The sequence below is a fragment of the Salmo trutta genome, chromosome 35 (genome assembly GCF_901001165.1).
Source record: "Salmo trutta chromosome 35, fSalTru1.1, whole genome shotgun sequence".
Taxonomy (NCBI): Eukaryota; Metazoa; Chordata; class Actinopteri; order Salmoniformes; family Salmonidae; genus Salmo; species Salmo trutta.
In genome coordinates, this window is record NC_042991.1 from 37,571,738 (window position 1) to 37,588,289 (window position 16,552).

At 49.0% G+C, this 16,552-nt stretch overlaps 1 protein-coding gene across 1 annotated transcript in view; it reads left to right on the top strand.

The window, feature by feature from the left end:
• The window catches only part of LOC115175155 (transforming growth factor beta-3 proprotein), a 35,454-nt gene that overhangs the window by 14,968 nt on the left and 3,934 nt on the right, over positions 1-16,552 (top strand). The window contains exons 2-4 of the mRNA XM_029734382.1: positions 7,283-7,446; positions 13,671-13,800; positions 14,038-14,145. Coding sequence (XP_029590242.1) covers positions 7,283-7,446; positions 13,671-13,800; positions 14,038-14,145 — 402 coding nt within the window. The remainder of the gene's footprint in view (positions 1-7,282; positions 7,447-13,670; positions 13,801-14,037; positions 14,146-16,552) is intronic.

Genomic DNA, 16,552 nt, shown 5'->3' on the forward strand with positions numbered 1-16,552 from the left:
CTCCAGACCAGACCTTTACTACTCCAGACCTTTACTACTCCAGACCTTTACTACTCCAGACCAGACCTTTACTACTCCAGACCAGACCTTTACTACTCCAGACCTTTACTGTTCCAGACCTTTACTACTCCAGACCTTTACTACTCCAGACCTTTACTGTTCCAGACCTTTACTACTCCAGACCTTTACTACTCCAGACCTTTACTACTCCAGACCTTTACTACTCCAGACCTTTACTACTCCAGACCAGACCTTTACTACTCCAGACCTTTACTACTCCAGACCTTTACTACTCCAGACCTTTACTACTCCAGACCTTTACTACTCCAGACCTTTACTACTCCAGACCTTTACTACTCCAGACCAGACCTTTACTACTCCAGAGCTTTACTGTTCCAGACCTTTACTACTCCAGACCTTTACTACTCCAGAACAGACCTTTACTACTCCAGAGCTTTACTACTCCAGACCTTTACTACTCCAGACCTTTACTGTTCCAGACCTTTACTACTCCAGAGCTTTACTATTCCAGACCTTTACTACTCCAGACCTTTACTACTCCAGACCTTTACTACTCCAGACCTTTACTACTCCAGACCTTTACTGTTCCAGACCTTTACTACTCCAGACCTTTACTACTCCAGACCAGACCTTTACTACTCCAGACCTTTACTGTTCCAGACCTTTACTACTCCAGAGCTTTACTATTCCAGACCTTTACTACTCCAGACCTTTACTACTCCAGACCTTTACTACTCCAGACCTTTACTACTCCAGACCTTTACTACTCCAGACCAGACCTTTACTACTCCAGACCTTTACTGTTCCAGACCTTTACTACTCCAGACCTTTACTGCTCCAGACCTTTACTGCTTACTACTTCACCAGATCAGGGTAACTGTGAGTCACACCAGGAAAGGTGTTTTAGAGGGAGGTGAGAGACTGAGAGGACTGGCTTCCTGTTTTTGCTTAGAAGGGTATTGCCCATAGCCATATCTTGGCATTAGAGGAACTACTGCGGTTAGGCCCTGGCTAGTGGACAGACACAGCACTCTGACGGATGCCAGTCGTTAAAAGGTTACAGCCACCACCACTTTGCCTCAAATGGGACCCTATTCCCTCTATAGTACACAATGTAGCGGTCTAAAGTAGTACACTATGGCTCTGGTCTGAAGTAGTACATTATACAGCGAATATGCTGCCGTTTAGGACAAAGCCTAGGTCTCACACTCGCTCTCGCCCTCTCTCTCCCTCTCTCCCGCTCTCGCCCTCTCTCTCCCGCTCTCGCCCTCTCTCTGGTTACATGTTCTGAAAACATCTCTCTTTCAAAGGAACCACCGCTGACTCTGAGCCAGTGTCATCGCTCCCTTACTTCCTGAAGTAGTCTCTCAGAGGAACCACCGTTGACTCCAAGCCGGTGTCATCGCTCCCTTACTTCCTGAAGTAGTCTCTCAGAGGAACCACCGTTGACTCCAAGCCGGTGTCATCGCTCCCTTTCTTCCTGAAGTAGTCTCTCAGAGGAACCACCGTTGACCCCAAGCCGGTGTCATCGCTCCCTTTCTTCCTGAAGTAGTCTCTCAGAGGAACCACCGTAGACCCCAAGCCGGTGTCATCGCTCCCTTACTTCCTAAAGTAGTCTCTCAGAGGAACCACCGTTGACCCCAAGCCGGTGTCATCGCTCCCTTTCTTCCTGAAGTAGTCTCTCAGAGGAACCACCGTTGACTCCAAGCCGGTGTCATCGCTCCCTTACTTCCTGAAGAAGTCTGTTTTTCAGAGGAACCACCGTTGACTCCGAGCCAATGCAATCGCTCCCTTTCTTCTTGACCTCTTTAATGTAGTGTGGGCAAACACGTTAGCTCGTGACCGTTCCCGCTGAAAGGCCTTAGGTTGACACTTGACCTTTGCCAGATCTAAGTTGGATATCTAAACTGGCTCAAATCCCTGACAGGTGCAAATGAAGCAGGAAGAAGAGAGGTAGGAGGGTAAAGAAAGGCAAATGGCTGTGTTTTGGGAGACAGAAGACAGACATGGGGCTCCTTTTATAGAATGGAACGTCTATCTGGCATATAGCAGCGAGGCAGGAGTGGAGGGTAGGAGTTGTGAAGAAGCCATTGTGTGGTTGGGGCAGAGGGGCTGTGAGTGCAGGCTCTGGGTTGGGTCTTGGCTGGTGTTGTCTGGGCTGTGTCTGGGAAGGGCTGGTCTGGGCTGGTGTGGTTGGGTCTGGGAAGGGCTGGTGTGGTTGGGTCTGGGAAGGTCTGGTGTGGTTGGGTCTGGGAAGGTCTGGTGTGGTTGGGTCTGGGAAGGTCTGGTGTGATTGGGTCTGGGAAGGGCTGGTGTGGTTGGGTCTGGGAAGGTCTGGTGTGGTTGGGTCTGGGAAGGGCTGGTGTGATTGGGTCTGGGAAGGGCTGGTGTGGTTGGGTCTGGGAAGGGCTGGTCTGGGCTGGAGTGATTGGGTCTGGGAAGGGCTGGTGTGATTGGGTCTGGGAAGGGCTGGTTTGGGCTGGTGTGATTGGGTCTGGGAAGGGCTGGTTTGGGCTGGTGTGATTGGGTCTGGGAAGGGCTGGTCTGGGCTGGTGTGATTGGGTCTGGGAAGGGCTGGTTTGGGCTGGTGTGATTGGGTCTGGGAAGGGCTGGTCTGGGCTGGTGTGATTGGGTCTGGGAAGGGCTGGTCTGGGCTGGTGTGATTGGGTCTGGGAAGGGCTGGTCTGGGCTGGTGTGGTTGGGTCTGGGAAGGGCTGGTTTGGGCTGGTGTTGTCTGGGCTGGGGCTGGTCTTGGTCTGGCCCCGTATTCACAAATTCACAGTAAGAGTGCTGATATAGGATTTGTTTTCCCTTTTAGATCATAATGAACAAGATTATATGGACAGAGACGACCTGATCCTAAATCAGCACTCCTATTCATTAATTTGAGTGAAGGTCTGTTCTAGGGGTCACCCCCACCACACTGAGGACAGCAGGGTTTTTTGATACACCAAATACCAGAGAGGTGAAGTCACTCCAAGCCAAACAGGGACGCTAGTTCACTTAGAAAATAAATGTTCCCTTCTTCCTCTCCGGCTTCTAACTCAGTCAAGAGGCAGAAAATAGCCCAGTGACTTCAGCTGATAATGGAAGCACGTTATCACATTCCATGCCAGTTGCCATGGAAAGACAGACGCTCCAGGACATTGACTGCAGTACATGGTTAAGGATTACTGTCTGTGTCCCAAATGGCATCCTATTACTTATACAGGGCACTACTTATGACCAGGGCCCTATGGGGCTCCAGAAAGCTACTGGTGCCAGTAGACGGTCTATTACTGAAGAGGAATCTTAGCAGGGTTCTTGGTGCCAAGTCAACCTGAAAAGAGATGAGCTACGATAAGGAGGAAATGTGGTGTCTACTGGTCTGAAGAGAGGAGCTACGATAAGGAGGAAATGTGGTGTCTACTGGTCTGAAGAGAGGAGCTACGATAAGGAGGAAATGTGGTGTCTACTGGTCTGAAGAGAGGAGCTACGATAAGGAGGAAATGTGGTGTCTACTGGTCTGAAGAGAGGAGCTACGATAAGGAGGAAATGTGGTGTCTACTGGTCTGAAGGGAGGAGCTACGATAAGGAGGAAATGTGGTGTCTACTGGTCTGAAGAGAGGAGCTACGTTAAGGAGGAAATGTGGTGTCTACTGGTCTGAAGAGAGGAGCTACGATAAGGAGGAAATGTGGTGTCTACTGGTCTGAAGAGAGGAGCTACGATAAGGAGGAAATGTGGTGTCTACTGGTCTGAAGGGAGGAGCTACGATAAGGAGGAAATGTGGTGTCTACTGGTCTGAAGGGAGGAGCTACGTTAAGGAGGAAATGTGGTGTCTACTGGTCTGAAGAGAGGAGCTACGATAAGGAGGAAATGTGGTGTCTACTGGTCTGAAGAGAGGAGCTACGATAAGGAGGAAATGTGGTGTCTACTGGTCTGAAGAGAGGAGCTACGATAAGGAGGAAATGTGGTGTCTACTGGTCTGAAGGGAGGAGCTACGATAAGGAGGAAATGTGGTGTCTACTGGTCTGAAGGGAGGAGCTACGTTAAGGAGGAAATGTGGTGTCTACTGGTCTGAAGAGAGGAGCTACGATAAGGAGGAAATGTGGTGTCTACTGGTCTGAAGAGAGGAGCTACGATAAGGAGGAAATGTGGTGTCTACTGGTCTGAAGAGAGGAGCTACGATAAGGAGGAAATGTGGTGTCTACTGGTCTGAAGAGAGGAGCTACGATAAGGAGGAAATGTGGTGTCTACTGGTCTGAAGAGAGGAGCTACGATAAGGAGGAAATGTGGTGTCTACTGGTCTGAAGAGAGGAGCTACGATAAGGAGGAAATGTGGTGTCTACTGGTCTGAAGAGAGGAGCTACGATAAGGAGGAAATGTGGTGTCTACTGGTCTGAAGAGAGGAGCTACGATAAGGAGGAAATGTGGTGTCTACTGGTCTGAAGAGAGGAGCTACGATAAGGAGGAAATGTGGTGTCTACTGGTCTGAAGAGAGGAGCTACGATAAGGAGGAAATGTGGTGTCTACTGGTCTGAAGAGAGGAGCTACGATAAGGAGGAAATGTGGTGTCTACTGGTCTGAAGAGAGGAGCTACGATAAGGAGGAAATGTGGTGTCTACTGGTCTGAAGAGAGGAGCTACGATAAGCAGGAAATGTGGTGTCTACTGGTCTATGCGGTGTATGGAGGAAGCATCTACAAAGTCCACTATTTCTGTTGTTTTATCAGGGTCATTCAACATAAAACTGACATCCACATTCTGTTTCAGCCTATAAGCACAAGAGTTTGAAAAGATGTTGAAAATACATATTTCTGGACGAGAAGACGCTGAAAAGAACTTGAAAATGCATATTTTTGGTTGAAAAGACGCTGAAAAGTAGAATTTTCAACCAGTTTTGCTCACTGGCTAGGAAGTCTTCTACCACATTATTTTCATGAGGGTATCAATTGCTTGTCTAAAATAGGTATTCGATACACATGGGACATTCATTCACTCTGACCAAAGCTGACATTTCTTTGCGATGACAACTTCTGTGGAAAAACCCGTCTGAAGTTCCACTGGTTAAGCTTTGTGCTATCTCACATCACCCTTTTTCACACCTCTCCTCTGGGACCCGCAGTGTTTCAGAACAAGAACAACTTTTCAACTAATCGTCAAGCCCTTTGGCTATTTGAATAAGGTGGGCTAGTTCACGGCTACAACATATCTGTGAAACGTCTGGGGTCCCAGAGGAGAGGTTTGAAAAATATCTAACTGTAATCTATCTGCATGTTTGTTTGAAAGCAACGTTGTTACTGAGCTGGTTCTCCTCTCATTATTTACAGACGACCCAAAAGCACCACCTCCAAAGTGTTCAAGCATTACTCTCCTTCTTCTGACCTTCTCTGTCTCCTCTCTGTCTCCTTTCTCTGTCTCCTCTCTCTGTCTCATCTCTGTCTCCTCTCTGTCTCCTCTCTGTCCTCTCTGTCTCCTCTCTGTCCCCTCTGTCTTCTCTCTGTCACCGTTCTGTCCTCTCTGTGTCTCCTCTCTGTGTCTCCTCTCTCTGTCCCCTCTCTGTCTCCTCTGTCCCCTCTCTGTCACCTCTCTGTCTCCTCTCTGTCCTCTGTCTCCCCTCTGTCCTCTGTCTCATCTCTGTCTCCTCTCTCTGTCTCATCTCTGTCTCCTCTCTGTCTCCTCTCTGTCCTCTCTGTCTCCTCTCTGTCCCCTCTGTCTTCTCTCTGTCACCGTTCTGTCCTCTCTGTGTCTCCTCTCTGTGTCTCCTCTCTCTGTCCCCTCTGTCTCCTCTGTCCCCTCTCTGTCACCTCTCTGTCTCCTCTCTGTCCTCTGTCTCCCCTCTGTCCTCTGTCTCCCCTCTGTCTCCTCCTGTCCTCTCTATCTCCTCTCTATCTCCTCTCTATCTCCTCTCTGTCTCCTCTCTGTCCTCTCTGTCTCCTCTGTCCCCTCTCTGTCTCCTCTCTGCCCCCTCTGTCTTCTCTCTGTGTCTCTTCTCTCTGTCCCTCTCTCTGTCCTCTCTGTCTCCTCTGTCTCCTCTCTGTCCTCTCTCTGTCTCCTCCCTGTCTGCTTTGTCCTCTATGTCTCCTCTCTGCCTTCTCTCTGTCCCCTCTCTGTCTCCTCTGTCCCCTCTCTGTCACCTCTCTCTCTCTCCCCTGTCCCCTCTCTGTCTCATCTCTCTCTGTCTCATCTCTGTCCCCTCTGTCTTCTCTCTGTCCCCTTTCTGTCCTCTCTGTGTTCTCTGTCTCCTCTGTCTCCTCTCTGTTTCCTCTCTGTCCTCTGTCTCGTCTGACCCCTCTCTGTCTCCTCTCTGTCCTCTCTGTCGCCTCTGTCGCCTCTTTCTGTCTCCTCTCTGTCATCTCTGACTCCCCTCTGTCCTCTCTGTCCTCTCTGACTCCTCTCTGTCTCCTCTCTGTCTCCTCTCTGTCCTCTCTGTCTTCTCTCTTTCTCTTACAGATACCCTTAGGACAGTCGAGCAGGTTATTACTTTTAAAGTGTTCAAGCATTACTGAACTCTGTCTCCTCTGTCTTACAGAAAACCAGGCCCTAAAACGGTCCCGTGCATTACTGAGCTGTCTCCTCTTTCTCCTCTGTCCGTTACAGACAACCTGCCCTACTGTCTCCTGTCTGTCTCCAACAACCTGCCCTACTGTCTCCTCTCTGTCTCCAACAACCTGCCCTACTGTCTCCTCTCTGTCTCCAACAACCTGCCCTACTGTCTCCTCTCTGTCTCCAACAACCTGCCCTACTGTCTGTCTCCTCTTTCTCCTCTGTCCGTTACAGACAACCTGCCCTACTGTCTCCTGTCTGTCTCCAACAACCTGCCCTACTGTCTCCTCTCTGTCTCCAACAACCTGCCCTACTGTCTCCTGTCTGTCTCCAACAACCTTCCCTACTGTCTCCTCTCTGTCTCCTACAACCTTCCCTACTGTCTCCTATCTGTCTCCAACAACCTGCCCTACTGTCTCCTCTCAGTCTCCAACAACCTGCCCTACTGTCTCCTCTCTGTCTCCAACAACCTGCCCTACTGTCTCCAACAACATTCCCTACTGTCTCCTGTCTGTCTCCAACAACCTGCCCTACTGTCTCCTCTCTGTCTCCAACAACCTGCCCTACTGTCTCCTCTCTGTCTCCAACAACCTGCCCTACTGTCTCCTCTCTGTCTCCAACAACCTTCCCTACTCTCCCAATGTCCCTACTCTCCCAAGCCCACTGGTTAAGCTTAGTAGTAACTTAATCTAAAGTTCATTGTTACTGACTGTGACCTCCTCTCTCTGTGCTACAGATGACCTTCCATACTGTCCTAAAGGAATCACTTCCAAAGTGTTCCGTTTCAACATCTCAGTGATGGAGAGGAATTCCACCAACCTGTTCCGAGCCGAGTTCCGAGCTCTGAGGTTTCCAAACCCTGCTGCCAATAGGAATGAACAGAGGGTCGAGCTCTACCAGGTGTGTAAAGGTACCGTCCATCTCTCCATGTCCTTCAGAGATCTTCAACTCAACCTGACAACATTAAGTCTTTTCCCCCCTAGTTTCATTTCTAGGCAACTTCCAGGTCCGTAGGTATCAACGTTGGGCACCCTATTCCTTCATTCTGTATTATTTTACCTTTATTTAACTAGGCAAGTCAGTTAAGAATAAATTCTTATTTAAAATGACGGCCTACACCGGCCAAACCCGGACGATGCTGGGCCAAGTGTGCTCCGCCCTATGAGACTCCCAATCACGGCCAGGTTGTGATACAGCCTGGATTTGAACCAGGGCGTTTCTAGAGACACCTCTAGCACTGAGATTAAGTGCCTTAGACCGCTGCACCACTCGGGAGTCCTGACTTTTGACCAGATCCCAATGGGCCCTGAGGTAGTGCACTGTAAAGGGAGTAGGATTCCGTTTGGAACGCAGCCATTGTCAATTACTACCAATTGAAGTCAATCACTTTAGGTAAGGGGGTGGTTGCCTGGTAGAGGAAACACAGTACGTACCTCCATCACTCAGACATTCTTTTAAAAAAAAAGCACATCAACAAATCGACAGCTTTTGTTGTTACGGAGCATGATCTGTAGTAGACTTTAACCAGAAATGTGGCTTATTAAACAAGTTCAGTTCACTTAGATACGTTTACCATATTGACACAGACATGCAATCTAGTCGTTTATTATTCCACAAAACCTATTTCTCAAACTTCCCAGTTTCAACTGAGGAAGGGCAAGAGAGCTTCAGCCAGTGAAATCCAGCTGTGGTTTGGTGGTGGGTAGCCAGCCGCCAGACCCTAACTCCAGCTCTCGTCAGGCCTGGAGAATGTGTGCAGGGTCTGGCTCTGGGCAGGGTAACGCTGGTGTGTCCTGGAGAATGTGTTCAGAGCTCTGGGCAGGTTAACTCTGGTGTGTTATGGAGAATGTGTTCAGAGCTCTGGGCAGGGTAACTCTGGTGTGTCCTGGAGAATGTGTTCAGAGCTCTGGGCAGGGTAACTCTGGTGTGTCCTGGAGAATGTGTTCAGAGCTCTGGGCAGGGTAACTCTGGTGTGTCCTGGAGAATGTGTTCAGAGCTCTGGGCAGTGTAACTCTGGTGTGTCCCTGGAGAATGTGTTCAGAGCTCTGGGCAGGGTAACTCTGGTGTGTCCTGGAGAATGTGTTCAGAGCTCTGGGCAGGGTAACTCTGGTGTGTCCCTGGAGAATGTGTTCAGAGCTCTGGGCAGGGTAACTCTGGTGTGTCCTGGAGAATGTGTTCAGAGCTCTGGGCAGGTTAACTCTGGTCTGTCCCTGAGAATGTGTTCAGAGCTCTGGGCAGTGTAACTCTGGTCTGTCCCTGAGAATGTGTTCAGAGCTCTGGGCAGTGTAACTCTGGTGTGTCCGGGAGAATGTGTTCAGAGCTCTGGGCAGGTTAACTCTGGTGTGTCCTGGAGAATGTGTTCAGAGCTCTGGGCAGTGTAACTCTGGTCTGTCCCTGAGAATGTGTTCAGAGCTCTGGGCAGGGTAACTCTGGTGTGTCCTGGAGAATGTGTTCAGAGCTCTGGGCAGTGTAACTCTGGTGTGTCCTTGAGAATGTGCTCAGAGCTCTGGGCAGGTTAACTCTGGTGTGTCCGGGATAATGTGTTCAGAGCTCTGGGCAGGTTAACTCTGGTGTGTCCTGGAGAATGTGTTCAGAGCTCTGGGCAGGGTAACTCTGGTGTGTCCCTGGAGAATGTGTTCAGAGCTCTGGGCAGGGTAACTCTGGTCTGTCCCTGGAGAATGTGTTCAGAGCTCTGGGCAGGTTAACTCTGGTGTGTCCGGGAGAATGTGTTCAGAGCTCTGGGCAGTGTAACTCTGGTTTGTCCTGGAGAATGTGTTCAGAGCTCTGGGCAGTGTAACTCTGGTGTGTCCGGGAGAATGTGTTCAGAGCTCTGGGCAGTGTAACTCTGGTCTGTCCCTGGAGAATGTGTTCAGAGCTCTGGGCAGTGTAACTCTGGTCAGTCCCTGGAGAATGTGTTCAGAGCTCTGGCAGTGTAACTCTGGTGTGTCCGGGAGAATGTGTTCAGAGCTCTGGGCAGGTTAACTCTGGTCTGCCCCGGAGAATGTGTTCAGAGCTCTGGGCAGTGTAACTCTGGTCTGTCCCTGAGAATGTGTTCAGAGCTCTGGGCAGTTTAACTCTGGTCTGTCCCTGAGAATGTGTTCAGAGCTCTGGGCAGTGTAACTCTGGTGTGTCCTGGAGAATGTGTTCAGAGCTCTGGGCAGTGTAACTCTGGTGTGTCCTGGAGATTGTGTTCAGAGCTCTGGGCAGTGTAACTCTGGTGTGTCCTGGAGAATGTGTTCAGAGCTCTGGGCAGTGTAACTCTGGTGTGTCCTGGAGAATGTGTTCAGAGCTCTGGGCAGGTTAACTCTGGTGTGTCCTGGAGATTGTGTTCAGAGCTCTGGGCAGTGTAACTCTGGTGTGTCCGGGAGAATGTGTTCAGAGCTCTGGGCAGGTTAACTCTGGTGTGTCCTGGAGAATGTGTTCAGAGCTCTGGGCAGTGTAACTCTGGTGTGTCCTGGAGAATGTGTTCAGAGCTCTGGGCAGGTTAACTCTGGTGTGTCCGGGAGAATGTGTTCAGAGCTCTGGGCAGGTTAACTCTGGTGTGTCCTGGAGAATGTGTTCAGAGCTCTGGGCAGGTTAACTCTGGTGTGTCCGGGAGAATGTGTTCAGAGCTCTGGGCAGGGTAACTCTGGTGTGTCCTGGAGAATGTGTTCAGAGCTCTGGGCAGTGTAACTCTGGTGTGTCCTGGAGAATGTGTTCAGAGCTCTGGGCAGGGTAACTCTGGTCTGTCCCTGGAGAATGTGTTCAGAGCTCTGGGCAGGGTAACTCTGGTGTGTCCGGGAGAATGTGTTCAGAGCTCTGGGCAGGGTAACTCTGGTGTGTCCTGGAGAATGTGTTCAGAGCTCTGGGCAGTTTAACTCTGGTGTGTCCTGGAGAATGTGTTCAGAGCTCTGGGCAGGTTAACTCTGGTGTGTCCTGGAGAATGTGTTCAGAGCTCTGGGCAGGGTAACTCTGGTCTGCCCCGGAGAATGTGTTCAGAGCTCTGGGCAGTGTAACTCTGGTGTGTCCGGGAGAATGTGTTCAGATCTCTGGGCAGGGTAACTCTGGTGTGTCCTGGAGAATGTGTTCAGAGTTCTGGGCAGGATAACTCTGGTCTGCCCCGGAGAATGTGTTCAGAGCTCTGGGCAGTGTAACTCTGGTTTGTCCTGGAGAATGTGTTCAGAGCTCTGGGCAGGTTAACTCTGGTTTGTCCTGGAGAATGTGTTCAGAGCTCTGGGCAGTGTAACTCTGGTGTGTCCTGGAGAATGTGTTCAGAGCTCTGGGCAGTGTAACTCTAGTGTGTCCGGGAGAATGTGTTCAGAGCTCTGGGCAGGTTAACTCCGGTGTGTCCGGGAGAATGTGTTCAGAGCTCTGGGCAGTGTAACTCTGGTGTGTCCGGGAGAATGTGTTCAGAGCTCTGGGCAGGTTAACTCTGGTGTGTCCGGGAGAATGTGTTCAGAGCTCTGGGCAGGTTAACTCTGGTGTGTCCGGGAGAATGTGTTCAGAGCTCTGGGCAGTTTAACTCTGGTCTGTCCCTGAGAATGTGTTCAGAGCTCTGGGCAGTGTAACTCTGGTGTGTCCGGGAGAATGTGTTCAGAGTTCTGGGCAGGTTAACTCTGGTGTGTCCTGGAGAATGTGTTCAGAGCTCTGGGCAGGGTAACTCTGGTGTGTCCTGGAGAATGTGTTCAGAGCTCTGGGCAGGGTAACTCTGGTCTGTCCCTGAGAATGTGTTCAGAGCTCTGGGCAGTTTAACTCTGGTGTGTCCCTGAGAATGTGTTCAGAGCTCTGGGCAGTTTAACTCTGGTCTGTCCCTGAGAATGTGTTCAGAGCTCTGGGCAGGGTAACTCTGGTGTGTCCCGGGAGAATGTGTTCAGAGCTCTGGGCAGTGTAACTCTGGTGTGTACCTGGAGAATGTGTTCAGAGCTCTGGTCAGTTTAACTCTGGTGTGTCCTGGAGAATGTGTTCAGAGCTCTGGGCAGGTTAACTCTGGTGTGTCCGGGAGAATGTGTTCATAGCTCTGGGCAGGGTAACTCTGGTCTGTCCCTGGAGAATGTGTTCAGAGCTCTGGGCAGGTTAACTCTGGTGTGTCCGGGAGAATGTGTTCAGAGCTCTGGGCAGTGTAACTCTGGTTTGTCCTGGAGAATGTGTTCAGAGCTCTGGGCAGTGTAACTCTGGTGTGTCCGGGAGAATGTGTTCAGAGCTCTGGGCAGTGTACCTCTGGTGTGTCCGGGAGAATGTGTTCATAGCTCTGGGCAGTGTAACTCTGGTCTGTCCCTGGAGAATGTGTTCAGAGCTCTGGGCAGTGTAACTCTGGTCTGTCCCTGGAGAATGTGTTCAGAGCTCTGGGCAGTGTAACTCTGGTGTGTCCGGGAGAATGTGTTCAGAGCTCTGGGCAGGTTAACTCTGGTGTGTCCTGGTGAATGTGTTCAGAGCTCTGGGCAGGTTAACTCTGGTGTGTCCTGGAGAATGTGTTCAGAGCTCTGGGCAGGTTAACTCTGGTGTGTCCTGGAGAATGTGTTCAGAGCTCTGGGCAGGTTAACTCTGGTGTGTCCGATAGAATGTGTTCAGAGCTCTGGGCAGTGTAACTCTGGTTTGTCCTGGAGAATGTGTTCAGAGCTCTGGGCAGTGTAACTCTGGTGTGTCCGGGAGAATGTGTTCATAGCTCTGGGCAGGTTAACTCTGGTCTGTCCCTGGAGAATGTGTTCAGAGCTCTGGGCAGGTTAACTCTGGTGTGTCCTGGAGAATGTGTTCAGAGCTCTGGGCAGTGTAACTCTGGTGTGTCCTGGAGAATGTGTTCAGAGCTCTGGGCAGGGTAACTCTGGTGTGTCCTGGAGAATGTGTTCAGAGCTCTGGGCAGGTTAACTCTGGTCTGTCCCTGGAGAATGTGTTCAGAGCTCTGGGCAGGGTAACTATGGTGTGTCCCTGGAGAATGTGTTCAGAGCTCTGGGCAGGTTAACTCTGGTGTGTCCTGGAGAATGTGTTCAGAGCTCTGGGCAGTGTAACTCTGGTGTGTCCTTGAGAATGTGTTCAGAGCTCTGGGCAGGTTAACTCTGGTTTGTCCTGGAGAATGTGTTCAGAGCTCTGGGCAGTGTAACTCTGGTTTGTCCTGGAGAATGTGTTCAGAGCTCTGGGCAGGGTAACTCTGGTGTGTCCTGGAGAATGTGTTCAGAGCTCTGGGCAGGTTAACTCTGGTCTGTCCCTGGAGAATGTGTTCAGAGCTCTGGGCAGGGTAACTCTGGTGTGTCCGGGAGAATGTGTTCAGAGCTCTGGGCAGTGTACTGTCAGCAGACCAGCACCACACATGAGTTCAATTAGTAGTCGTTCCCTTTCAAATACTGTGAGAGTTTCATTGAGCCTGTATGGATGCCGATTCACTTTTTTTAACTGAAAACTGAATTGACCTCAAACCTTCTACAGTCATCAGCCTCAATAGCGCCTGCTCTAGAATCTATGACGCCATGCAGTAATGGCATAAAGCAGAGGTGTTAAAATCTTACCACGGAGGGCCAGACTTCTGCTGCTTTTGTGTTCTACCTGATCATTAATTACACCCACCTGGTGTCCCAGGTCTCAATCAGTCCCTGATTAGAGGGGAATCACCCACCTGGTGTCCCAGGTCTAAATCATTCCCTGATTAGAGGGGAATCCCCCACCTGGTGTCCCAGGTCTAAATCAGTCCCTGATTAGAGGGGAATCACCCACCTGGTGTCCCAGGTCTAAATCATTCCCTGATTAGAGGGGAATCACCCACCTGGTGTCCCAGGTCTAAATCAGTCCCTGATTAGAGGGGGAATCACCCACCTGGTGTCCCAGGTCTAAATCAGACTATGATTAGAGGGGAATCATCCACCTGGTGTCCCAGGTCTAAATCAGGCCCTGATTTTTTTAAGGGGACGAATGAAAAAAAGCACTGGAACTGGTTTCGAGTTCCAGGTTGGAATTTGAGGGTTATAAAGATTATCTTTATTGTGTGATTTTTTTTATTGATTTTTTTCAATAGCGAATGTTTCTCACATCTCCAGGCTTCTGATAAATAGAGACTGCTGTCTCCTCAATATGCAACAGCACCTGTTATAATTCTACATCAGTGTAGTGGATCAATGTATTGTTCATATGCAGTAACTCCCCCAAACCTTGCTTTTCAGATCCTGAGGCCAGACGAGCACATAGCTAAACAACGCTACATTGGAGCCAAGAACGTGCTGACCAAGGGAACGCCCGAATGGGTCTCCTTCGATGTGACAGACACGGTACGGGAGTGGCTGATAAACAGAGGTGAGCCGACCCCACTTGATTCATTGATTGGTTGTCCTATTGTCTTTCAAGAGAAAATTATTTCCACTGTTACCGGTTTTGTATAGACTCCAGTTACATACTAACACAAGAACATCAACAACAACATCAAAGAAAAGTAAACAATCCAAAAAACGCCACAAGCGGTAGTTTTTCCCGTTTTTTGAGTTGGTGTGTGAAGATGACTTTATCTTTCCCATGATGCCTCTCTCCTGTCAGAGACTAACCTGGGTCTGGAGATCAGCGTACACTGCCCATGCCACACCTTCAACCCCAACGGTGACATCATCGACAATGTGAACGAGGTGCTGGAGGTCAAGTTCAAAGGTCAGTAGGCATAACATTCTCTTCCTCGTGTGGTCTTTTCAAACCGGGAAAATCTCAAGTCCTTTTTTTTGTGTTTGTCAGCACCCAATAACTGGGAAAGTACTGCTAGCATTGTTTAACATACTGAGAAGTAGCTTTCAGATCTGGATCTGTCTCCCTTAGCCTCTCTCGGGTATGTGGGACGATTTCGTCCCACCTACGTAACAGCTACTGAAATTCCAGTGGCGCGATTTTTGAATCGTTAGAAATACTATTACTTCAATTTCTCAAACATATGACTATTTTACAGCTATTTAAAGACAAGAATCTCGTTAATCTAACCCCACTGTCCGATTTCAAAAAGGCTTTACAACGAAAGCAAAACATTAGATTATGTCAGCAGAGTGCCCAGCCAGAAAAAATCAGACAGCCATTTTTCAAGCTAGCATATAATGTCACAAAAACCCAAACCACAGCTAAATGCAGCACTAACCTTTGATGATCTTCATCAGATGACACACCTAGGACATTGTGTTATACAATACATGCATGTCTGTTCAATCAAGTTCATATTTATATCAAAAAACAGCTTTTTGCATTAGCATGTGACGTTCAGAAAACGCATAACCCCCGGCAAACTTCCGTTGAATTTACTAACAGTTTGCTAAATTACTCACGATAAACGTTCACAAAAAGCATAACAATTATTTTAAGAATTATAGATACATTACTCCTCTATGCACTCGATATGTCCGATTTTAAAATAGCTTTTCGGATGAAGCACATTTTGCAATAATCTAAGTACATAGCCCGGCATTACAGGGCTAGCTATTTAGATACCCACCCAGGTCAGCATCCACCAAAATCACATTTCCTATAAGAAAAATGTTCTTACCTTGCTTGTTCTTCATCAGAATACACTGCCAGGACTTCTACTTCAATAACAAATGTTGGTTTGGTCCCAAATAATCCATCGTTATATCCAAACAGCGACGTTTTGTTCGTGAGTTCTAGAATGCTTCTTCGCGGTCCCGCGCATGGCGCATTGGCGTGTCAAAAATGTCTAACTATTCCATTACCGTACTTCGAAGCATGTCAACCGCTGTTTAAAACCAATTTTTATGCCATTCAACTCGTAGATTAGTGATAATATTCCGACCGGGAGTATGCATTGAGCCTAAACAGCCGAATAAAATTTCTCCTCAGAAGCGACTCATGCACGCGCATCATTCAAAGGTCCTCGGAGCATCCACTTACAAAAGGCGATAATCTGTTTCAACCTGAGGCTCCCTCGTAAACCTTCAGTTATTTCGCGGGCTCTGAGAGCCTATTGGAGCCCTGGGAATTGTCACGTTACAGCTAAGATCCTTACTTTTCAATAAAAAGATGCAAGACGCACGACTCCTTGTCAGACAGGGTACTTCCTGCTTGAAACCTTGTCAGGTTTTTGCCTGCCATAGGAGTTCTGTTATACTCACAGACACCATTCAAACAGTTTTAGAAAATTCAGAGTGTTTTCTATCCAAACCTGAACAATAATATGCATATTCTAGCTTCTGAGTTGGTGTAGGAGGCAGTTAAAAATGGGAACATATTTTTTCCAAAATTCTCAATACTGCCCCCTACCCCAAACAGGTTAGACAACTGAACTATGAACTATGAACTGTGAACTATGAACTGTGAACTGGCAATAAAAAGTGTAATTGCATTTTTTTTTAAATACCATTACAAGTCGCAACATAATTTACAAGCTTGCTCACAGAAGCAAAGGAACTAAAGTTACGAACAGAGTTTCTGATGTCGAGTCAGGGCACGGAACATAATACTGTCTGACCTCTGACCTCTCTGCTGTAGGGGTAGAAGTGGAGTATGAAGAGCAGGGTCGTTGGGACCTGGGTTAGAGTCAGGGCATGGAACATAATACTGTCTGACCTCTGACCTCTCTGCTGTAGGGGTAGAAGTGGAGTATGAAGAGCAGGGTCGTTGGGACCTGGGTTAGAGTCAGGGCATGGAACATAATACTGTCTGACCTCTGACCTCTCTGCTGTAGGGGTAGAAGTGGAGTATGAAGAGCAGGGTCGTTGGGACCTGGGTTAGAGTCAGGGCATGGAACATAATACTGTCTGACCTCTGACCTCTCTGCTGTAGGGGTAGAAGTGGAGTATGAAGAGCAGGGTCGTTGGGACCTGGGTTAGAGTCAGGGCACGGAACATAATACTGTCTGACCTCTGACCTCTCTGCTGTAGGGGTAGAAGTGGAGTATGAAGAGCAGGGTCGTTGGGACCTGGGTTAGAGTCAGGGCATGGAACATAATACTGTCTGACCTCTGACCTCTCTGCTGTAGGGGTAGAAGTGGAGTATGAAGAGCAGGGTCGTTGGGACCTGGGTTAGAGTTAGGGCACGGAACATAATACTGTCTGACCTCTCT